Genomic DNA, 24,204 nt, shown 5'->3' with positions numbered 1-24,204 from the left:
AACCCAAGCTCAGTTCTTACCCAGGGAGCACCCAGAGGAGCAGAGCTCTGTGCAGGTACAAAACAGGACCAGGTATGTTTGCCTTCATTTAAATCAATCCAACATCTTCATCTAGGCTCAAACATGAATCTGAAGAACAGTGTGTGAATATGAGAGAAATGTAGGGAACTGTAATATTTAAAAAAAAAAAAGAAGTTAATGTAGTGATGATCTGCAGATATTCACATTTGTATGGGGTGTAGCAGCTATGGTAAAGGGTCAGAAATACATTATGGTTAAAAAAACCTTGCCTGCTTTGACAAAACTATGAGCTCTATCAAGTCATGTTTTACACATGATGTAGTAGAAGAATTCAGTACTTAAAATACCCCTTTGCAAAGTCCAGTTCAGTCAAACACATTAGTAGCACAAAAAGGTCATGTGTTTCTCTCCAAGCAATAGACATTTAGTTTCTTTTCAGCTTATACTGACTGTGCCTGTTTGCAACATGTAGATGGCGACAACTTAACAATTAACAGCATTTCTGTCCAATTCTTGACTTTCACTGACCATCAGAGGGGTTTTAGAGTGTCCTGTTTTCCCTTTACTCTCCTCATCTTCTAAATCCTTTGACACTGCAAGGTTTTCCTCGGAGGTGTCATGACCAGTGGCCCGAGATGCTTCTGTTGCATTTCCTCTGACTGTGATGTGCTCCCACCCACCCTGGAAAAGATTGATACAGAAATTCAAAAGGAGAAACATCACCCTGTAAGTGCAATATCTGATGTGATGCTTTATGGGCACTATTCAGTTTGTTCTATTTATTCATGAGGAATCAGTAAAAAGGCTCCTTGTAAAATGAAACAAAACACACCAGACCTCTCTAGTAGGGAGCTATAGAGGTGCTAAACCTGAGGATTATTTTTATTACAGGGAGCTGAGATTACTAGGGTCAGGTGTTTACAGCAGAACCACTGCAGGTTTTCCACCAACTTAAAAGGGGGCAAAACCTTGAAATAGCCTTTCTCAAAACCTTGAGAATAATTCAGGATACAACAATGAGGAATAATCGTGTGCAGACCAGGAAGGAACCCACTTTTTCTTTTTAAATGGCCCTTACTCTACTAGTTTTTCCATTATAACTTTTAAATTCCCTATTTAAAATGAATACTTATCAAATGCAAATAAACAACTTCCCAGCTGTAACTGCACAGCCCATTATATTGACTTAAAAAAGGAGCCTAAGACTGAAGAACAAAGGTCAGTCTCCTGCAGATACATGTGAGCTTTCCAACACTCACCAGCTGGGCAGGAGGGCACTTTCCTTCCTCTGGGTGCCCGAGGACATCTGGATGTACAATTTTTAGGCAGGATCCTGCCCCCAGAACTTACCCCAATGCCATAATCCCAGGAGAGGCCTTTAGGTTCCAGGGGCTGGACACCAATCCGATGGCAGACTGTCCCACAGCTCAGACTGTGACTTCCCTGCACTTTGTCAGCAATCACCCAGACCTCAAGAAAGCAAAGAGAGGCAATAAAATGTGCTGCTCTTCCCAGATGTGAAAGCTCTGTTTGACCACTTTCAGAAATCAGCCTTGATCTTCAATAGGCCCAAACTGCTCTAATTTAGGCAGAGAGACACCCGAGCTATAGAGCAGTGTTCTAATTAAAACATTGCCAGATAAGACTTGGCAGAAAAGAGATTAAATATATAAAAAGCCTTGTTAAAAAAAAAATAATTGATGAGGCTTTTTACAACAGAGGGCTGGAGCACCATTCCATTGGTACAACTTTCTGTCTTGCTGTCAGGATTCCAGCATTTAGACCAACACTTTGTGGAACAAAGCTAAACAAAAATAATTCTGAAGAACACTTTAATTACTAAAGTATGTTATGCATCATTTTTAATAAACTAATGAGATCCAAGGAAGCTCCATACCCACCTGGTCCAGGGGCCCTACGGACATTTTGCGGATGTTGTTTGACACGTGATCCCAAGCAGATCCCTGGGGGTAGCTCGGGGTGATTCCCTGCCGGTACCAAAGATTGCCTGGAAAACACACAGTGCTGGTTACAGCTCAGGGGGCTGTTTGTCTGTGCTGCAAACAACACAGCTCATCAGCTGTAATTCTTCCTGTGTCCTGGGGAAATGCATCATGGTTTTGGCTAATGTGTGACAGTGATGGGCAATGAGGTTCTTACTTTGGAACTTGTATTTCTATAGTTGTTCTTTATAACCTTTCTGAAAAACAGCAAATACTGTTTTGTAAAATTTCTTGGGAAAAAATGTTCATATAAGGACCACTGGAAAACAAAAGCAAATGAGATGAAGGTCTCTAAATCTGGTGTTAAAGGCTTGTTTCTTTTACAAAAGGTCCTTCAAATTTTATCTTGCAATGATGGGGTTATTTCCAGGTCTTGCAGCAGGTAAATATTCCTCTTCAGTTTTGTACATTTGGGGTTCCAGGCAAAATCCTGCCATGCAATTTTCATCTGTGTCTTCCCTCCCCCAAGAGCACAGATGCTGGATTGTTGTTACCCAGGGCACTCTCAGTTATAACAAACACCAAGTACTTCAATGCACTGCTACTCCAAATCTTTCAGCACAAAATATTCCTCCTCTTGGAGCACCAGTCATCATCTGTCCAGCTCTAACTTAGCCTCTCCTTTTTAAATCAGTCCAGTGTATAGTGATGTATTTTTTTTAACTAATAATTTTTTTAAATCCTTACCATTTGTATCCAAGACAAACACAGATGTTCGTCCTACTGAGACTTGCTTTAACTTTTGTTTTTGAGGTGAAGGAATATGGTACCAACAGTCACCTAAAGGTCAGAAATACTTGAGTTAAACACTGAGAAAACAGAATTATGCATGAGAAGCCTTGAAAATGCTGCAGTTAAAATACATTGCTGTGCAAGAAAGCTGTGAATGACATTACACTTCATATATTTTTGCAAGCTTGATTTTACAAATAAGCACTTTAAATCATGCAAGTGAAGAGCAAATCAACTGCTACAGTTATCATATTATTTGTATGCAGTGTTTTGCACAGCTGTGGGAAAGGCCTCTGTGAAACAGGTTGGTCTTTTGCAGCCATGGCAGTGTAGAAGAGTAAAAGAGAAAGTACAAGGACTCACCTGCAGGTTTATTGGGAGACACTGAACCCCGGTAGAAGGCAGAACCATCTCTAGCAATTGCCCACACCTGGTAAAATGCCCCAATTGAGATGGAAATGAAGGGCTGGTCTGTTCCCACGTGCAGCCAGGACATTCCCTGAAAAATAGTGGAAAATGAATTGCCAAGGAAAGGTTAAAAACTCCATGACAGAATATCATTGACTATTACCAGATGGGAAAATACCCCATACAGTGAAGAATATTATGGGGAATAATTCTTAGTAACTTTACAACTGAACTGAAACCAGGTTGCTGATCCCCAAAGATATTTGGATATATAACTCTTTGAAAATAGCTAAATTGGTCTACAGCAGGGCCTTTTATGTTTAAATTACTGGATTTTAAGCACCTACACGTGTCTGAACAGATGGACTAAAGCCTTCTTTTTTTTTTTTTTAATAATCCCTTGGCTTTGATTACACAGAACAATAGTCTCACAGAACTCAAATGATATGGGGCTTCAGATTCCAGACACACTATTCCAGTTCTCACTGCTGCACTGCCTTACAGATCAGTGCTATTGTAACTGATTGGACAGGAAGGAAAAATATCATTCTTATAAAACTTTCAATTTCCTGCAGTTTTTCTCCAAATTCCAGTAAAGTATATTGTTAGATTTCCCCCCGTTGTAAATATGGCTTAAAATCAGTGCATATCCACCCTTATTTGGTGTTTCAGCATGTGTCTATTAGTAAGAAATAAATATTCCTTTTGAAGTTATTGGGACTATTTGTTCCTTTCTGCACACTTTACTGGACATTTGCTCATTATTTCTGTCCCAGTCCATTAAAAAAAAAGTCAAATCTGTAGGTTTGTCCAGACCCATCTCTCTTAAATAGAGTCAGTTCCAGGCCCAGAAAAGTCAAAGGATAAACTCTGACTGATATCACCAGACTGGGACCGCACTTTAGAGAAATTCTGTTCCTCACCAATCATTTAAATGGGAGGTACATTATCAACAATTTAAAAAAACAATGACAAAAAAAAGAGGAACTAAGCTATCAGTGCAGGAAGTGGAAGTAAAACACTTCATGAGAGGATGGGCAGGGGCTGAGAGAGGCCCCAGCAAGTGCTGTGGCACAAGCTAAGGTAGATTATGCAGGAACAGCACTATAAGGGAAGTGGGCAGCAAACTGCTAGAGTTGATGGACAGGGACTTTCAAATCTGGGACATAAAAGGGTAAAAAATACCAAGGTGCTCTGAGAGAGGGCACTGTGTGACTGTGTGCATGGGCTTGCCTAAGGACATTAAATACATCAGTAGGGCAGGGAAAACAAACAGGGAGCCTTACAGCTGGATTTTGCTGTGTCACTCCAAGCCTGCAGAGCACGTCTCCTTTGTCACTGATTGCCCACAGTGCTACTGCTTCTTCATCATCTGCATCTGAGCTGGGAATTATGGAGATGTCCCACAGGGTAACAGGAGGCACTTCCAGCCATGGCCCGTTGGTGACTATCTTACATTTTCTGAAGCAGAGAAAACCCAAACCTGTCAGAAGTATGTACTTTCTATAACTGACTTTGTCTCCCAGACCATTGTTGACTTCCAGTCCTGAAGTCTTTTCATTAAGCAGTACTTTTCATTAAGTATCAGTATTTTTAATTTGAGGTTTTTAACAACCAATCATGCTTTGCATCAGGTTTTGCATTTTGAACTATTACTGATTTTGCAAGATTTCTGTTTTGTTTTGTTTGGTTTTTTTTTTTTAATTACTTTATAAAACCAAGACCACCTAAAAAGTCTGCAATCTGTGCTCCTCTCCTCCCCAGTTCTCTCAGACTCACTGGGCAACAGCAAGATAATGAATCCAATTGCAGAGAGAAATCCACACCCAGTTCTAGTCTTCCTCTCTCTTGGTTAAGGGAATAACTTTACAATTCCTTCTTTGGTGAGGCCTGTTAAAAAGTTATGTAGCATCTTGAGGTAAGCAGAGGTAAGGCAGCTCTAAATTAAAGACTTGGTTGGTCATGCTGAGAATTTGTGTATTTTTTCTGTGGAAACTGCAACAAACTAGCACTGTCTATTAGGGAAATCTTGTTAGATTATTATCTCATAACTAAAGGAGACTTGTAGTAAGCAGTTAACATTCAAGCTCATACCTTTTATTTATATCTTAGTTCCTCACCTTGCCCAGCGCCTCCGTCGGACAAAGTCTTTCATTGTCTTGTGACCATGGTAGGACCTACCAAAACAGATTTAAATAGATGTTCATGAGGATGTCAGAGCATCTCCAATGTCAGTGCCAGCCTGAGAGCATCTACATCTGCCCACCAGACACACCTCCTTCCTTTAAAACCCTTGAAACAATAGTTTGCTAAGTTCACCTTGCTGCCCAACCTCCCCGGCACATATCAGTGTCCCCAGAAAAAGGGAGAAATCAAGGCAGTGTTGTGTCCCTGTCGAAGCACAGTTAATGTACAAGCCAGCAAACAACATGAAATGAGGGGTTCAGTGTGGATTGGGTAGAAGGAGGTGTTTCCTTACGCTGGGAAGTCTGCTGCATACTGCCAGCCCTCCCGGTCCGTCCCGCCCGACACGTTGAAGTCAATGTACCAATCTGACACCTGTTGTCAGAAGGAGACAATAACAAGCACAATCAACACCTGATGGATAATAAAAATAATCTCTTCTGCTGTTTCCCTACAACTTCTGAGTGCAATGACTTGCTAGAAATCTTCCAATACTAGAAATTGAAATTTATACACAGGTTCCCACGTCCCTTTAATTCAGCTGGAAGGGATCAGTCTAAGTCCTGCTAAACAAAAAACCCCACTTGATGCTTAACATTCTTTTGCCTATGGATTATTACCAGTGAAATGGGAAAAACAAGGTTAAATGTTGCAACAAATCCAGGAAGAAAATCTGGGTCGCTTGAACTCAAGTCTTGTATCCCACTTGCTAAAGCCTTGCCTTCCTCATTAAAAAAAACTTCCAAGACAAAATTTACCCAAGACCACTGTGGAGAAGGAGGCTTGGTGTTGATCTTTGTACACTCCTGCAGGCCAGATGCATCACTCCACATGTATCTGTCTGTGGGCAGCCCTCTGTGGTGGAACAGCAGACAAGGAATGCAAGGTCATTTACAGCAGAGAATTTAAAAAGCGAGGGAATAAAAGCCTTTTTGTAGCACTTCCTACTTTCATACACAAAACAGTCAGCTGACATTAATCTCTGTTTTTAGAAATATCATGTGATTGATGAGGATAGTGGGAAAGAATCTGTACAATTGCTTCCAGTTACACCAAACTTGAGGACTGTGTGAACTCTCTGTAGAGTGATATTCCTCACCACTATTTAAAATTGGAAGGTGAATCCTGAGTTTCTCTGGTATAGACCCTCATATATGTGATTATATATTTTCAATACTTTTGTTCAAATATACTATTCAAGGACCCAGTGTATTTACCACAGTATGTATGAACATACAGATGCTAATAACTTTACTGCCTGGCCTTAATAATGAAAGATATTGCAAGTAGGCACACTTTGTGCAATCACAAAGCACAAATCTGCAGTGTTTTGCCACAAATGCTTTTTGAATGGATAATTACAAATTAGAAAATTGAGAAACACTGCTTCTTCTATCTCAGGTTAATTATAAGTGCTGAAGGAGACTGAAAATAGAATAACTGTAATAACTATGCCAAAAAGCTGGAACAAACCCTTTGTTTCATTTGACAGTGATAATATTACAGTAAATAAATACAGTAAATTGACTAAATAACCTGCTGCTGTATCCAGTGACTGGGTTCCACCGTTGGTTCTCATAGATGTAAACACATTTCACATCTGACTGTGTATAAATGTTATCAGCACTACTGGCCAGTCCTGTGAGAAATAAATAATTTGGATTAGAGTAAAGCTAAAACCACTACATTTTAAACTCCAAGATGCTACATTTCAAATTCAATATCTCACTCTTAAGCTGAAAATCTGAAACTGCAATACCAATTCATTTCTAAGGTGTGGCCTGTTCCTGTACAACCCATGTCAGGCTGCAGGAAGGGCAGCACAAACAGCTTGACCAGCTGACCCAGTCAGGAAGGTCAGTCAGGAACGTGCCCCCAGAGCCCCCCTGTGCATACCTTGGATGAAGCCCCCTCCGTAGCCCCCTGTGTGCACCCAGGCCGTGTGGTCGTGGCCGATGCCCCACACGACGCCGCGGTTGTTGCACTCGATCAGCCGCAGGTGACCCCCCACCTGGCGCCAAAACCTGCCAGAGAAAGGACAGTGTTTTACCCTACACCACATCCATCAGCAATGTCTGCTTTCCCTGCCTGCAACTCAACAATCTTCAGGACAGGCAACTTAATATGCTCTCTTGTTCAACCCCTGGGCAACCTGTAAGTGAAGGCGGTTGCCAGCTGAAAGCAGTTCACTCTGAACAACTACTAAAAAGCAGATGGTGATGTTTGTCTTGAGGAGTTTACAAGTACCATGTTGTCACAGTTGTAATAGAAACTGTAAAGAAGCTGCTCCTGGACTGCAGGGTCTACAGAGGACTGAAAAGTTCAGATTTTCTGACTCAGTTAAAACTGAACACTCCAATTACAGTGATTAGGTTTACTTTTATTTTAGGCTATCTCTTAAGTAATTATGACATTAAAGATGCAATCACAAAAAATGAGATCTCAATGAGAAAAGCTTTTGAAATCACAAGAATTTGAGAAAGGCTTTGGAAATCACAAGAACAGTTCCAGCATCTAAGAATTAAAATATTATTTCTTCCCATGCAGTGGTGAATATGAAGGCTGCCATTAACCCTGCCATTGACAGACATCTGCAGTGCACTGTGCACTCCAACAGCCCATCAAAGCCATTGCATTGACAGGAAGGACATTCTTTGCTGGATGGCATCCCCTACAGGAAGAACAGCTTCTGAAAGCTCTTACATTTGATCACAGGGCATCAGCTGTGGTCCGGCCTCCAGCTCAGGACTTGGCTCACTAACAAAGATGTCTCCTTTGCAGGTAACAGACCAAATGGCATGGTGAGAAGGAGGGCCCTGAATCCGTCTGCTTTCACAGCAGGACATGGTCAGCAAAGACAGCTACAAAACAAGAAGCAAAGAACCAACAGCTTCCATTTACAGTGAGAACAAAAATATAGATGTTCAGTACTGTAAAACAAAGCTTTACCTTTGCATGTTCTTCCAAATCAGCAAAGTGACTCTGCAGCCTTTTCTCTAAGGCACTAGAATTCAGGGGTTTAGAACTTATCACACAATCACTGGAGGCACTGTGGTTTGCAGGGACTGATCGGTATGAAGCATGTTTCAGGTTTCCCTTGCTCCAGTGTGTATCTGCCTGCCTGCATGTAAGGCTTTCTACAACAGTGACAACAGAGAATGGTTCTTCTGCCAACATAGAAGAACAGATTGAATTCAACTCCTAAACTCATTTGTACCCTAATCTATATCCAGAAATTGGAAGGAAATGAAGAACAGTATTGGTCTTGCTGTGGATAACTGCAGCACCAACACATGTGCAAACTCCAGAGGAGACAAGAAGCCTCAGGTGCCTGTAAATAAATTTGATCAGATGTTTCAAATACCTAAACTCTGAAAATAGATGAGTAGCCTGGATAGTGCAAATGTGATGCTGAGATTTCAGAGAGTAGCTTTTATGTTCTATTGCAGATATTGCCAGCTTGAAATGGAAGATTCCCAGAATTACCCAGTCATGCATTTCTTGCTCTGTTGTGGCTGCCAGGCGGATTGGCCATCGCTGCTTTGTCCTCTCAGGTGTGTACAGTGCAAAGGAGTGTTTGGCTTCATTCAGCACTTCAACTATAATAGTCACTTCATTCAGGAACACGTGGATGTACTAAGACAAGAGAAAAAAAATTGTGACTAAGGCAAACTCAGATAAGCCTTCCTCAGAGCCAGCATTTTTGCACTTTGGGACTCCAAACAAGGCACTCCTGCCAAGGATAGCAAAGAATCAATTCTTGGCACAGAAGGAATGGGGCTCAGTTTCCAGCCCTGCACTTCCTCTGATTCCTATTGCCTGTAGGCATTAACCCTATTTGTGAAGACTCTGGCCAGCCAAACCTGGCTCTTAATTCACAATCAAGAACATTTTGAACTTCCACCAGAACTCCTAATTAGTGCAGAATTGATGGTTTAAGCAGTGTGGGTGGTTGCTGACTGGGTATTTCTGATGTAGCATTGACAGAGCTGCAACTCAGAAAAGTCTGTGGTTTGCTGATACCCGGGGCTACCTTTGAATTGGCTCCCAAAACTCAGAACATTAGAGTGCCATAATTTGCCTCCTTTATGAAAGCTGATTTCCCTGCAGAGGTTTCCCTTTGCCAAATGCTCTCTCTCCAGGGTGTCAGGCTGGACACACCTTTTTCTCCTCGTGGTACATGTAGTAGATGAACAGGATGCTGTCGCGCATTCCATCGCTCCCCGTGAACTGCTCAAGGGCCACTCGAACATCCATCCATTTATGAGGCTTCCAATTCCTCCACCACTGCAAGGCTCCAGTTTTAACCCAAACTGACTACAAGGCAAACACATATTTACAGGATTAAGGAAACTGTGTAAACTCTTTTTCTGTCTCCCAAACACTGTTTTTTGTTGCCACAGGTTCTCTCTGCTGAAGGTTAGTCTGCATCATATCAGTTAATTCTGACACAGAGTATTCCAAAGCTGAAGGCAAAATGAAAACTCACAAAAATGGACTGAAGGGCACTGTAATAGCACGTGTGCAACAGTATTTTACATTTAACCTCTGCAAGCACACAGGTACTAATTGACTCTACTGTGCTCCTGTTATAACACAATCTCTGTTTGGAGTTTAAAGGCTTTTGACATAATCTTTTTAAACTTGATTAAACCCCTGGGCTCCAAGTGTTTTTAATCAAATGAATTCCAGATGTCATTTGGCAATTAGCAACCAAGGGACCAAAAATGTGAATGAATCTGAAAAAAGCCAAGGAGCCATAACAAAGGGAACATCAAACAGAAGTGCTGCTATTTCACAGCTGCCATTGACGTTTGCATCATTGTTTTATTTATGCAAGTTAAATTAATCTTTGAATGGCCACAGAGAGAAAAGTTCACCTACTTGAGTCACTGTTTCAATTAGGAAGCCTTATCTTGTGGTAAAATAATCTATACAGTGTGTGCTGTTGCTAACATTTCTCTGAGAATTTGAGGTTTCAGAGTACTCAGATAATACCAACCAATTTGTTTGTTCCTATACAAAACTATCTGATAATGTTTTTGGAGGAAGATTGCTGTTCCTTGTTTGACAAGCTGTTAATTTCCCACAGGGAGCTCAGACAGTAATAATCCAGGAAAGCTGTCATAGACAGGAATAAGGGCAAGAATATGAAGCTGACAGTAAGTTCAAATCATCTTGTCTCTTGTCAGAAGACAAGAGATGTGTCCCCACCGCTCACCTGCTCAATAGCCTGCTCGTAGTGCCTGAAATTCTCCAGTTCCCGCTTTGTCCTTTCACTGAGCTGCTGGAAAATCTGCTTCCTCCAGGCTGCTGTCTGAGCTGGGGTGATGGACAGGGACAGGGACTGCACAGAGCATGACAGACCTAGAGCAGAAGTAAACCCAGTAAACTCCAGGGAGCTTTGAACACAGTTTTTGAAAGGTAAAATCTTTCTAAGCCATAACCTGTCAAAATGGGAATTTTGTTGCTGAACTGCAAGATAATGAGGTGATACAATGCATTTAAAGTTACATTGTTACATACTGGGATGCCATAGTTCACAGTTGATTTTGAAAATGTGGTTATATTTCACTGTCTGTTTAGAATCTAAATTCTAATGCCACCCAATTATCAGCTGGGCTGACATTCACAATGCCTCTGTATAACTTCTGTCTCATAGTCCTGTCTCAGTAGGAATGGCAGGAATGACTTATTGGCATCTGCAACTCTCAAGAGAGCCCTTTTCACTGCTTTCTGTTACTATTCAGTGATATGAGTTTTTCCACAAGTTGCAGTTTCAGTACAATTAAAAATGAGATGTAGATCCAGCACAGATTATTTTACAAAATTCTTAGGAAACTCAGAGCAAATATCACTTTTAATTTATATATCTCAAGCCCAAAGTGCTTCACAGCTAATAGCTGCAGCACTGTGCTCAGACATAGAGGCTATTACCAAACTGCAATAGGAGTAAGTGGGTTATCAGAAGTCTTTCACCATGGCTTCATTCCAAAACACCAAAACAGTATTTGTCTTAAAGAGCTTACTGAGCTGTGATTGGGAACTAGGCTCTGCTGTGGTGACTGGGTAGTACCTGATGGAGCAGTGAACCACTTCAGTGGGCTGTGCAGATCTACCAGGCAGCCTCCCCCAGACACCCAGGCCCACAGTGGGTGCTCATCAGCTCCGTACGGCTCCTCAGCTCCCGCCGGGAACACGCCCAGGGAGGACAGGCTGGATGTGTCCCCAAAGCTGCTGACAGAGATCACTGGGTGCTTCTGGGCCTCCTTCAAGTCAATGTTTGTCCACTGCAGCTCTGCAGAAGGATTTGGGCTCGCAGCAGATTTATGCATTTCAAGGTCAGCTTTCTCATGACTTGTTGAAGCAGCAGTGGCTTCTCCTTGATCAGAGTCCAGAGGATCTGCAGGGAGGTTTGCAGGTATTTCTGCCTGGCTGCCTGTGCCGTTCCCACTGCTGCTGGATGCAGCTCCCATGGGGGCAGTGCTGGTGGGGTTCATGGGCACGCTGGGAAGCTCTGTGTCAGAGGAAGTGTCTGCATCACCCTGAATGATGGCATTTGTTTGGGTCTGAATATCATCAGTAAAGAAACAGCCAGCACTGAAGGACAAATAGACAATTAATTAACTATCATCCAAAGCATTAATTACCACAAACGTTAGACCATTGACACACAGAGAAACAGCAGACTTCTTTTTTTCTATCAGGGGAAAGAGTCCACCACAAATCTGGCAGAGCAGTCTAGTAAATCTGAACCCCAGGAAGGAATCTCATTGATCTTTTCAAACAGTCAGTGGTGTTGGCTGCCCACAACTCTGAGGAAAACATTGAAGCAACATCACGTTTTCCGAATATGAAATAACAAATAGGATTTTTCAAAGCTCACTATTAACTTTATGATTTCTCTTAGCTAGAGAGGTCTTCTCAGCACACACTCTGACTCAAACAAGTAGCTTCTGCAGCACTCCCAGATCCATTGGCATGTCTGGCACAGCCCATAGGCCAGCATGGAGTAGCTGATTTAATCTCTCAAGGAAAAGGAATGTACAGTGACACTCAGGAAGGGTAATTCCTGAGTAAAGTTGACACTCCTTCATGATATTTCACAGACAACATTTCCTCTTATTAGAGACTGGTTCCAGATAGTGGTAGTAAAGCCCAGAGGAACATGCTTTACTGCAAACATGCACTGAATTCCAGTGTGGGAGCTTCAGTTTCTACTCTGAATCCAACAACTGCTGCTTATTGGTAATTTTAATGGGAAAAATGCAAATGCCTTTTGGCATACATAATGACTGGAGATGCCTTCCCCACTCCTCCCTGTCTGTATGTATGTAAAGAAATGTAAAGAAATATCTCTTGATGTAAAGAATGTAAAGAAATATCTCCTAGCATTGAAACTCTGGGTGTACAAAGGCTTGGGCAGGCATTTCACGTGGTACCTGAGCAGACTTGTCGAGCTCCCGGTCTGAGATCTGTCGCTCTCTCGGCCAGACACAATTGCCTTCCATGTCTTCCCACTGAGCTCGCTTGGTGTGACACCTTGACGAAAATAAATGGCTCTGTCATCACAGCCAATTCCCCAGACCTAGGGAAGGAAAGGGCTTGGTGAGGGAAATGGCTTGGAATGCAGTAGATACCAGTTACAAAAAAGGTGCAGTGGTGCAGAATTCAGCCCAAAAAAGCTGCTGGATGCAGCATTTTCCTTTTGTGTTCTTCCTTAATGCTGATACTGTAGATGCAGTACAAAATTGTGTACCATCAGGAGAGAACCATGTGCACCTCCCTGTGCCATTCAAGACACGCTGACTGTTATCTCCTGGTGCAGAATTCAGCCACACTTTCCTCTCTAGCAGCTGAAGCCCGTGGACCTCTTGTTCAGCCAGCCCTACTGGCACTGCTGACAGTCCTTGCCACTTGTGAACAGTGCTTGTACAAAGGGGAAAGTAAATATCCCCACAGCTGGTATGCAGCTCTCTTACCTGGTTATTTAAGCCTACAGTTACCATCATCATTTCTCCAACCATTTCAATCCAGCTTGTCCCACAAGGATTATGTGAGTTCACTCCTCTTCTAAACCACACCTACAACAAAAACAGCAGAAAAGCCTAAATTTTGTTTCTTCTGCATTAGCAGGCAGAGAGCTGGAATTTAGTTTCTTTAGTGGATTAATCTCTAATACTGACTTGCTGCATTGTCTTTAAAATTCAATTACTTCCTTGATTCTTTTTCTTTATCAGATAAAGATAAAGCAATTCTCTTAATAGTACCCACACTGTGTGTCCAACTACAGCCAGAAGAGCCCACTGGAAGATTTTTTGGTATGACTTTCTGTGACAGAGTTGGTTTCTCTGCTTTCTATTACATATCAACTGTAGGCTATTTTTGATCATTCTGAATGGTCTTCAGTGCTCTTGTGTTCAAACTCTAGAAGCAGAGCTGACAGAGGGAACTGTCAGAGGGATCTTCTAAGTGGTACAGCTCTTTAAATTATCTTCTCTTAGATCAGGTTTTACCAATCTGAGAGTATCTGTGGGTTGGGTACCTGAAAAATTTCCCTCTATATGACAGAGTCATATAGTGACAATCAACTCCTTTAGAAGTTGTTGGTTGAATACAATAACATCAGTATACTTGATTGTCCTTTGGCAGATCTGGAGGAAAACACAGCATCTTATCTCCATTTCTGACAGTGGATTTCTGTGGCAGATGGAGCAGGCTGGGCACAGTCTGTTGCCATGGCTCAGCTGACAAGTAGTGACTCATTAAACAAGAGAAACTCAACACAACTGCGACACATGCACAGAGTTCATGCATGGTTTTGAATTCAGGAAGAAAGGATTTGATTGCAACCAGCACAAGAGCACTCTAATACTAGAGTGTTGCAGTATTCTTCACAACTTTCAGGATTCCCTGCAAGGGGCAGGGAGTTGGATTTGATGATACCTACAGGTCCTTTCCAAGCTGAGACTTTCTACGATTCTAAGTTAAAAGCCCAAGAGGAAAGTAGTCACACATCCACATAAAAGACGCCTCACCTAACAAATACAAAACCCCCCTATGTTAAAAAGCTGATCAAGAGAGAACAGTTGCAATAGGAATATAAAAAAAATAGCATCATGCAGGAAAGAGTAAATAACAATATTCCCCATGCTGCTTTTGATGTAATCTTCAACCCATGTGGAGACAAGATTTAGCAGCAGGAGTCTCTTCCATTTCAGTGCTTAAAATCCCCTAAAAGTAGACTCCTTATTACATCCCCACCAACATCCCTGCCCACCTGCCACATCTGTCTGACCTGGGTCTAGAAAATTCCTTCTAGGAGAAAACAGAAATTCTTCCTTAAATTACACTCAACTACATCCATCATAAACCACAGAGCATTCCCATAACATAGCAAGGGGAACTAGAATTCCCCAAACCATGAGGATAGAGAGTTCAAATCCCCAACACTTCCTGTGCAAGGACTCCTGTTTGAGAAAAGCAGACAGGAAAAGGGAAGAAAAAAGCAGAAGCAGATCATGATCCCTCTTACTTTTCTATCCTTTGTAACACACCACACCACATCAACACCCACAGAGACGTGCATAATCCCATTGTCAGAGCTTGGAGACTCCACAATACTCCAGGACATTCCTGCATGAAACAAAACCCAGAAGGCATTGTAGGTTAGTTTCTTATTCACCACTATAAAAATCAAAGGGGTTTCCAGCTAAATTTAACAAACTTTACCTTGAGGGTTATTCCTATCAATTCCTTCTCTCACAATAGCTTGCCCTTCCCAAAGAGTTGCCCAAAGGAGGTCATAAGGTCCACAGCTGATCTGTACAACTTCACCAGGAGTGGTGATTAAGGACCACGTGGAACCTTCTGGATTGTGGTGGCAGACATTTTCTCTGTACCATACCTAGACAAGTTTTAAAAAAACAGAGATGAATAAACCAGGAAAAATATCACTATAACAATGAAACCATTGAGAGAAGCATAAAGACAAACTGGAAAGAACAGTCCTCCTTTAACAACGGGATGTTTTTACGTAGTATATGGCACTCTGACCTTTAAAGGTGCTTTCTTATGTTGATTATGCAGTTGAAGCAATTTCCTTATGTACTAAGGGAGGAGGCTGTTCTACAGAGCTGCTTTTATCACAGAATCGAATCTGGACTGGGTACAGAAACCTATTGCTACAAGTCCTGTGTATATTTTAACATTTAAACCACTTCAGTGTATTGCAGGGTATGTTATATAAACCAAGAATGAACAAATACATAACACAAAAATGTTTCTGTTGGCTGACAGCATGACCTCACTTTCATTCAACAGAACTTGCCACAATATGGGGAAAAATTTTCATTCTCTGTGCAGCCTTCAGTGCCATCCAGCCTTTTGCTAGTCTTGGACTGTGCACTTCTCTATAGATCACAGTCAAAATAGGAAGGTCAAGCATAGAAAATATCCTGTGGTAATCACATGAGCACTCCACAACATGACTGCTGAGTATTAAATCCTCATTTTTAGAAATACTTTATTTCTCTGGTGGCTGTTACTTGGGAAATGAAAGCATTTTACAATGGCAGTCAAGTGAGCCTGTAGACTGGGATGCTTGTCACGTACTGCTGGAAAGTATGAGGCATAGGGAATTTTATTTTAAACAATTTAACCAAGATTGCTTGCCTCTCCAGGCAGTGCCAAGTGTGACTGAAAGCTCGGGCAATCTGTTAAAAATATTACAAACTGCCCTGTGAAACCACAAGTTAGAAAATGTCTAGAGACAAAGCAATGTTGGATACATGCTCTAAGGATGAAGGAAGGAAAGCAAGAGTCAAATCTTTACAGCACTGAGCAAAAGAGGAGAGACATCTTATGGTGGGCCTAACAACAACAAAGAAATATGTATAGTTTTCAATAGAAAACAAACAAAACATTTCAGAGTTGGGTACCACATTGCCAAGCCAGGAGGGGACCACTTTCTGATTAGTGAGTCTCAGAAAACAACTCTGTCTCTCCACCAGAGAGGCACAGCACAGTGCTTTGCAAGAATCTCTATCAGGTTTTAAGGTTCCTTTTCTTGGTTACCCGTGTCACAGTCAGCACTCTGGGCAGTTTTTCAGGATATAAGACATTACTCACTCCAAGTTTTAAGATTCACCTGTTCATAGAGGTTTAAGGCTTCCATAAAACAGCAACTCTATGAGATACTTAAGCCTTTCTCCATTTACAACACAAGTTGTTACATAATGTAGCCCCAAAGCAGCTTTTCATCCTCTGCCAGATGCACGAACGGCGTATTTCATTACCAACATAAGACAATAACAAACCTGCCTTCCTTTAAAAGTATTTAACTCCTTTCCATTAGTAATTTATGTCAGAAAACACAGGGAACACACACATACCCTTCCTTGTAAAGAAACTGCCCACACTGACAAGCGGCCGAGAGGCTCGTCGGTGATTTCCCACCCTCCGATGGAGATGTCATTGAAAGGGTCTGGCAGCTGCTCTGGATCATCATGTGACACGATCTGAAGCAAAGGGAAGGAAGATTGAGAAGAGGAGACACTGCACTGGTGGCCTAACTTGTGTCTTGCAGATTGGTTTATGTATCACTTCCTAAAGTGGCTGAGCATGGAGATTCTCCCTCTCGTTCGAGGCTGTTATAAGCAGAGAGGGGAAACGCTGCTGGAGCAGCACGAAGAAGGCTGTGTTTTGTACCCTACCTAAAGGAAATTTTTCCAGTGCATACAGAATTGGAAAGCTGAAACATCACAAATTACAATTTTTGTATGTTCTTAGAACGGAACAAAAATTATTAATGAACAGTTATTCATACAGACAAAGGACAGAGCTGGTGAAAGATGCCAGGCAGATGGCACCTCAAATGAGAGTGCTTTGTCAAGCAACCAAAGGAAGTTAAAAAGTTGGTCTGAAATTTGCAGTGGAGCTGAGCATCCATCTCCAATTGCATCACCATGAGATTTGGCACCTTATTACCACAGGTAATAATCCCAGCCTTCCATTTATGCTTACAAGAATAGCAAGCTGGAAGTCAAGGAATCCAGGTCCAGCCTACAGACAAGTAATAAAAAATCAATTTCCCTGCACTTATAATTGATTATTTCAGAAAATCAGTTTATTTAGTATTTAAAAGGTCTCCAGAACCTTTGCCCAAACGTCCCGTGATTTGTATCTCCTGTATCTGATCCACCGCCTGCGCCGGACACAGGAATTCCATTTCTTGTCCTTTGTGTAGGTGCTGGGGAAGTCTATGGCGTAAGTCCAGCCCTGCAAACAGAGGTTTTCTTGTATGAAATATGGGATCAAGGGAAAGCTTGAAATCATAACTCAGAGCAATTCTGCACGAGGGTCACAGTACAAGTTACTGTGTGTGTCTCAAGAGCCCTGATTAACAGATCAGCTAATTCCATGGATGATTTATGAATCATCCCAAATTCCTCTGCATGATACACACAGAACAAACAAGACACAGTAAAACATTTTGCTTGTTTTGTAGTAAAGATCTTAAATAACAATGGCATTCAGTTGCCAGCATTTTGTGGCCTGATCAAAAGAGAAAAGCTTCTAGGGAAGTTCCTATGGACTTCAAAAGCCTTCAAACAAGACCCTTCCTTGTGTTGTATTAGAGTTGAGCTATTTCCCAGGAAGATGTATCTCTGGGAAGTTTTATTTTTACAGACCTTTTACACTTCTATAAAAGTGCCTTTTATTTTACAGACTAAGGATTCCCAGAATAGATCTCTTTTTGGTATTGTTCACCTACCCCTTTCTCTGTTGGTTCCCCTCCAATATTTTCATCCACATACCAGTCAGACTCCCACTCCCAGTGTGGAGAAGGCAGTGTGAAACTATCGAGCTGCTGATGTTTTAGCCCGCTCACATCACTCCACTGCCAGCGGTCACTGGGCAGTAATTTCTCACAAAAGCCACCAACCGGATTCCAGCGCTGCCAGAAATAATAAATAAAGGATTTTATTGGAGATCACATCATCTCATATTGGACATCTACAGGGAGCCATAAAAGACACATTTCTTATTTTCTGCAGTAGAAGAAGAATAAATTCCTGGGGTCAATGAGAAAGTGTTCCCTCTGTGAGCCCCTCCCTAACACGGTGTTTTTAGGAAGAGACTTTGAGACTTTGTTAAAGTCTCGAAGTAGGGCTGACTACAGAGCTGGTCCCAACCAAGTCCTCTTTGGCTACACAAATAGGAGCATCTCATGATATATATTACTCCTAACAGTGCTTTTTTCTTTGGTGATGTATGGCACCATGACACTCCTGCATTAGATGGCCTTGGGATTTCTAATCTACACTCCGGACAAAGATGATTAATATCTTGTCTGCACTAGAAAAATAGCACTGCCTCTGCACCAGAAACTGTGTCAAAATAACTATATGAGCAAATCTCCCCTGTATCTTATGTTAAACTAGAGGGTTCTTTCCCCCTAATCTGGCTTGAATCAATAGCAGTACAAATAACACAAGGATTTTCACCAATACAGCTGTCATTTTTATTTTTCTCCCCACACTCCTACATACTATAGAAATACTGGCAAAATCTGTCACGTAATATTGTCTTACATTTTAGAGCACATGGAAAATGAGTGGCTCAAAATCCTTCTATAATTTTTTACACAAAATATTATTTACTTTTACTAGGAATATGGCTAAGTTGCTTTGCACGTTATCTGTAAACTACTTGAGTTTAGTTTTGTCCTTGTTAGCTCTTGTAGAATGTTTCCTTTTGTGCTTTCTAGTATTTTGTTTTCCATTTTTCATAGCCTAGAACAAACAAAACAAAGGTTTTAAAATAACAAATAAAATTTTAAGTTTTGCTTTCTTAAAGAACGTGTTTACACAACAAAAGGAACCTTCTTAAATGGCTGAAAAGCTGTATCAATATTAAATAATGTATAAAATTAATTTGCTGTATTTTTACCCATGCAGATAAGTTAGTGTCTTTTCTCAATTTCTATTTATCCCATTGTCCATTAGAAATCAGAGAAATGTGCTCAAGAAAATGTGCTTGGTTTCTCTCTCAACCTTTAGTTAACTTAAAAGACATTGAAAAATTTCCTTTAAATACTGTTTTAAAGACATTACTTTGAAGTACACCATACAGGGAGGATCATCTTAACACTTCTATGCAAAAAAGCTGGAAATGTACTTCAGTGGAAAGTCATGCCTTTATTAGAGAAGTGTTTGAAACACTAAAACCCAGCATTTTCTTAAGACTGATATAAGATATTATATCTTTGATAAATAAAAAGACAATGTATCTTTGCTGCCTGGAAGTTCCAGTTCCACTGGGCATTTTCTTCAGGGAATTGAGTATTTGTCACTAAGGAAAGGAAACCACCCAGTGAAAAGGCTGAATGTTCCAGTCTGAAATGGCTCACACAGAACAGGCCATGGCTCACACTGGCATTGCTTTTGCTAAGAGCAGGGAGGTAAAACTCCTTTGGGAATTTAAATATTAAAAGAATAACCTGCTATTTGGCACAAATATACTCTTTGGAAACTTCAGGTAAAAAGTGAAAACAAATAAAACTGATCAATCTTCCTGTGACAAAAGCGTACCAAGACTGAGGTAGGGGTTTGCCCTTTCTGCCAAGTGTGTGGTGGTACCATAACTTGTCATACCTGGTTCTCATAGGTTTCCTCCTGGTACCTAATAGGAACATCCCCTGAGAACACGTAGGTGTACACCTGGTGATCACAGGCTATTCCCCAGCAGCACTGTTTGACAGCAGACACCCGTTTGAATTCCAGCTGTGTGTCCTTACAGAGCTCCCAGTACTGGCCAACAGTAGACAGGGTGTAAACCCTCCCAAAAATGTCAACAGCCCACAAAAGGGAACTGGGCATGGCCATATCTGAAAGGCAAAAAGAAGGTATTAATGGAAATGATGTGTTTAAAAATGGATCTTGAACCTACTGCAGATCAGTCCTGCTTTGAGCCATCATCAGTCAAATTAAATAAAGATGTAGGGGATGATTTTTCAGAAGAGCCTGTGCAAAGCTGGCAGCCAGATCTCTTTGGCAGAGCTGTGCAGTCACACCTCTTAGATGGCTCTGCAAAGCCACATGAAAGACCTTGCTACCAACCCACTACTGTCCATCCTACAGGAGGTCACCACATGACTGGGACAGCTTTGGCAGGCTGGGGACAGAACTCAGCTCAAAACTGAGATAAGTAGCACAGACCATTTCATAGCAGGCAGCTCCACTCCCAAGATCTGGTGATGCTGATGGTGCTACACACCCTGTTCACCTCAGCTCCACAAAGCCCTGATATCCCACAGTACCTCCTTCTCAGCCTCCTTCGGTGTAAGCAACACACCCACACAGGTCTGAAGGCAGAGATGTGAAAGGGAGCTTCTCTGTAAGCACAAATCTACTTTTAATCCATGGACATCTTGCCTACTGCTGCCAGGAAACCTCTTTCCAAGGCATTTTGTACCAGATCCAACCACTTTGGGATCTGATCTTTAATACTCATAGATGTGATATTTATGAATACTTATGGCTCCACAGCAGACACTTGGCTGAGTTCCATTCCAGTTCTATCACATAATAACCTGCCATTTTCTGGGCACTTCAGCCCTGCCCTTCAGGGAGGGGTCAGCCTTTATTGTGAGGCCAGTCCTTTCAGAAGTCAAGACAGACCAGGGTATTTCTGTCACTTGGCCTTCTGAGTGCCATCAAAACAGACAAATTCTGGTTGTTCTGTGTGTCTGACAGTCAGAACTACCAATGAGTATTTTGAACTTTGCCTTCAGTTCCTTTAACTATACAGTGGAGGACCAGGAGGGGAAAGGTAGAAAAAACGACTCAGATCCAACACAATGAAAGTAAAGAGGAATTCTTACTTGGAGTCAGAGTGGAACACTACTGCTTTGTTGTCAAATGGCAATTGTGCTTTCAACACAAGAGCCTAAAGAGGGTTGCCTGCCTGCTTTCTGACTGATAGAAGTGCTGGTACAGAGGGACTGACTTGTTCTGTGGATGTGAATGGCAGAGGTGAAACTGCAGAGAATCTGAACCAGCTGGGTCAGTGTCAAACAACAGCACAGTAAATTCCCTTGGCATCCCAGGGGGAATGTTCCAGAATTCTTTGATTCCTAGGACTGCTCCTGCTAAGTACCTAAAAACCTGCATCCAACAGGTGAATAACAGGTAACAGTGAGAAGAAAATGTATAGTGGGAGAGAACCAGTGATGCAGGTGAAGGTCACAAGCAAAATTCTCCTATTATTTGTAGCATAACTAAGAGAAATCCTCTCGTTTTGACCTTTTTTCCCTCGTTGCTGGGACTGTGAAGGCATGCATCTTTGTCTGCTTTTGGACTAGCCATTTACCTTCTTCATATCCTCCTGTAGGATAGCACAGGACATAATATGGAAAAATGGAATGGAACAAAGTGAAGATAAGGTGAAAATGATAGTGTATGCACCACTGGAAAAGTAAAGGCCATGAAAATAAGTCGTTCAGTATTAGCACTTAAAATTCTGCAAAACAGTGTCTATAACAGAAGAAAATATTATGCATTTAATCTTAGGCAACCAGAATGCCAGCAATTCTGGAGTAAAGGAAGCACTGTGGATTATGCAACAATCAGAACTATAGAGCCAGATAACAAGGAATAGTCTCTTAAAGGTGGGCAAATATATAAATGAAGGTCTGTACCTGGAATGACAGTCCAGGCAGGCAGAAAAGTACCTGGAATAGTTCAGAAAAAGGTTCAGAAAGTTCCAAAGATTATGGAGTTGGGAAACTACAGGTGGGATAGAATTAAAATAATGCAGGCGGATGCAACTGGATTAAAATAATCAAGGCAGCCAAGACAAGTGAGAGTTTCTGCATATTCTTACATGTGAACTTTTGAAACAGAGTGTTTGGAGAATTATGGGAAAATCCCAAATGCATTTGGGATTGTAAACTTCTAAGACTTCACTCTATGCCCCTTTTCACTGGCTGTGCTGCAGAAGATGAAGACAGATGCTGCTCAATTTTGAAGGATGCTCAGTGCTTGTGGCTCATGTGCATTTCAATGAAGGCAGAAGTTGTCAAGTACTCTCAGGGGACTGGGAAAAAAATCAGATCTGCTAAATTATTCCTCATCCCACAGCTCAGCCAGGTATTTCTGAGAGAACCAAAACTACTTAAGAGAACATGATACATTGTTAATTAAAATTTCCGGTAGCCTGGCGTAACACTGATTGCTACAGAATTCGAGGAAAACATCCCAACTCCTTCCATATTATAAAAGCAATGAGAGGAGAAGGCAGGCGAGAGGGACAGTGCCCCCGAGCTCAGGCCGTGCCAGGATGTGAACCACCACCAGCACAGGCTCCACCCTGTTCCAGGGCACAGCGGGCTCAGATTTCTCCCCGGTACCGCTCGAACCCCGCGGGCTCTGCCCCGGTACCCTCGCACAGCTGCGGCCGCCGCTCCGCACCCGCGGGGCTCCCACCGCGCCCCCCAAACCCGACAAGGCGCAGACGCCGCCCGGCAGCCCCGCACGGGCCCTCCCGGCCGGGCATTAAGGCCGGATCGGCTTAGGAGCCGTGCGGGGCTGCGGCGCCGCCTCCGCGGGGCCGGGGCGGGCGGGACCGGCCTCGGAGCGGCCCCGGGCGGGCACAGCCCGGGCACAGCCCCCGCTCCCCGCTCGCTGCGGCAGGAGGCGGGCGCGGGGCTCCGGTGGCGACCCGAGAACGCCCCGCACGCCTCCCCCGGGGGGCTGCGCGGAGGCACCGACACCTCCCCAGGGCTTCGCCAGCGCTGGAGCCGCCGGGAAGGGCGGCGGGAGCTGCGCAGGGCGCGGCGGCGACAGCCCGACCTCCGCCCGCCCTGCCCTGCCCTGCCCTGCCCTGCCCTGCCCGCCCCACCGCAGCACCGCCCGCCCCCCGGGCTCGCCCCTCACCTGCCTCTCCCGCCGCCGCTCCCGGCGGAAGGAGCCGCCGTGCCCCGGCCCCGTCAGGGCGGCCCCGCGGAGCCGCGGCCGGGCAGCGCCGCGCCCACAGCGGCCCCGAGCGCCGCCGCCATTGGCGCGGGCCCCGCGCGTCACGGCGGGAGCGGCGGGGGCGGCCCCGGGAGGCGGCGCCGGGTCCGCCGGGCCCCGGGGAAGCGCCGCGGCGGCTCCGGCTGAGAACTGCGGGGACGGCAACGCGGATGGGCAAGGGAGCGGAGCGTCTCTGACGAGGAAAGGCTGAGGGAGCTGGGCCTGGGCAGCCTCGAGAAGAGGCGACTGAGGGGGGACCTTGTCTGTGTGTATAAATGTGTCCAGGGAAGGGCAGCGAGGCTGCTGAAGGGTCTGGGGCACAATCCTGTGAGGAACGGCTGAGGGAGCTGGGGTTGTTCAGCCTGGAGGAGGCTCAGGGGAGACCTTATGAAGTCTCCCTGACAGGAGGTTGTAGCCAGGTGGGGGTCAGTCTCTTCTCCCAGGCAACCATCAGCAAGACAAGAATAACTGGAAGTTACTTCCAGTGAACCAGGCCTCACTCATTCGCCCTTGTTGGCTGGGGAGATTTCCCTCAGTTTTGCCCGTAATTGTTGCTGTCTAAACACAACCTGCAGTTTCCCATGGCAAAGGCAGGGTTTGCCTTGAAAATACAGTTAGGGGAGGTTTACCCTGTGACTGGGACATATCCTTGGTCTAGGCAAGGCTAGAGCACTCAAAAATTAACTTAAATCTCTTGTTATTAGGAAAGACTTTGCTCTGTTCAAAGCATAGTCAGGATATTTTCAGTCCTATTTCACTGCTTTGCAGCCCTTATCCCAGCACAGTTGGAGGGGGGTTGTACAGACAGCTTCCTTACTGTCGGCTCTTCCACGCTCTTC

General features: G+C 43.3%; 2 protein-coding genes across 3 annotated transcripts in view; one reads left to right on the top strand and one right to left on the bottom strand.

The window, feature by feature from the left end:
• LMTK2 (lemur tyrosine kinase 2) overlaps window positions 1-8,239 on the top strand; it is a 58,098-nt gene extending 49,859 nt beyond the window's left edge. The window contains exon 16 of the transcript XR_007903128.1: window positions 8,130-8,239. The gene's annotated coding sequence lies outside the window, so the exon portion shown is untranslated. The remainder of the gene's footprint in view (window positions 1-8,129) is intronic.
• Window positions 183-23,395, bottom strand: TECPR1 (tectonin beta-propeller repeat containing 1). Of its 2 annotated transcripts, none has more exons than XM_051779457.1 (25): window positions 23,288-23,395; window positions 20,006-20,238; window positions 18,124-18,306; window positions 17,505-17,627; window positions 16,742-16,867; window positions 15,081-15,255; window positions 14,884-14,984; window positions 13,331-13,432; window positions 12,791-12,936; window positions 11,425-11,948; window positions 10,570-10,715; window positions 9,510-9,665; window positions 8,835-8,984; window positions 8,052-8,209; window positions 7,245-7,372; window positions 6,885-6,987; window positions 6,107-6,203; window positions 5,644-5,723; window positions 5,285-5,341; window positions 4,451-4,625; window positions 3,120-3,255; window positions 2,712-2,804; window positions 1,923-2,029; window positions 1,372-1,491; window positions 183-702 (listed from the first exon to the last, which is right to left on the bottom strand). In XM_051779457.1, the coding sequence occupies exons 2-25, from the start codon at window positions 20,234-20,236 to the stop codon at window positions 505-507; spliced, it is 3,615 nt and encodes a 1,204-aa protein (XP_051635417.1). In that variant the 5' UTR covers window positions 20,237-20,238; window positions 23,288-23,395; the 3' UTR covers window positions 183-504. The 2 variants fall into 2 exon arrangements, with proteins under 2 accessions (XP_051635417.1, XP_051635425.1); XM_051779465.1 differs by having other exon boundaries at window positions 23,292-23,365.
• Between the last annotated feature and the right edge of the window lie 809 nt (window positions 23,396-24,204).

This window comes from Manacus candei, unplaced genomic scaffold (genome assembly GCF_025592945.1).
Source record: "Manacus candei isolate 608988 ecotype Guabito, Panama unplaced genomic scaffold, ASM2559294v1 h1tg000002l, whole genome shotgun sequence".
NCBI lineage: Eukaryota > Metazoa > Chordata > Aves > Passeriformes > Pipridae > Manacus > Manacus candei.
Note: the sequence above shows the minus strand (reverse complement) of the source record. Positions and strands in the feature narration are given on the sequence as shown.

Bases quoted from the DNA above. Each gene is read 5' to 3' on its own strand.
- TECPR1 (XM_051779457.1), bottom strand. From the start codon at position 20,236: ATGGCCATGCCCAGTTCCCTTTTGTGGGCTGTTGACATTTTTGGGAGG. The intron at 8,985-9,509 runs GTGTGTCCAGCC...CTCTTGTCTTAG, and splicing joins TGTACCACGAGGAGAAAAAG to TACATCCACGTGTTCCTGAA. The intron at 7,373-8,051 runs GTAAGAGCTTTC...TTTCTCTGGCAG, and splicing joins CTGATGCCCTGTGATCAAAT to GTTTTGGCGCCAGGTGGGGG.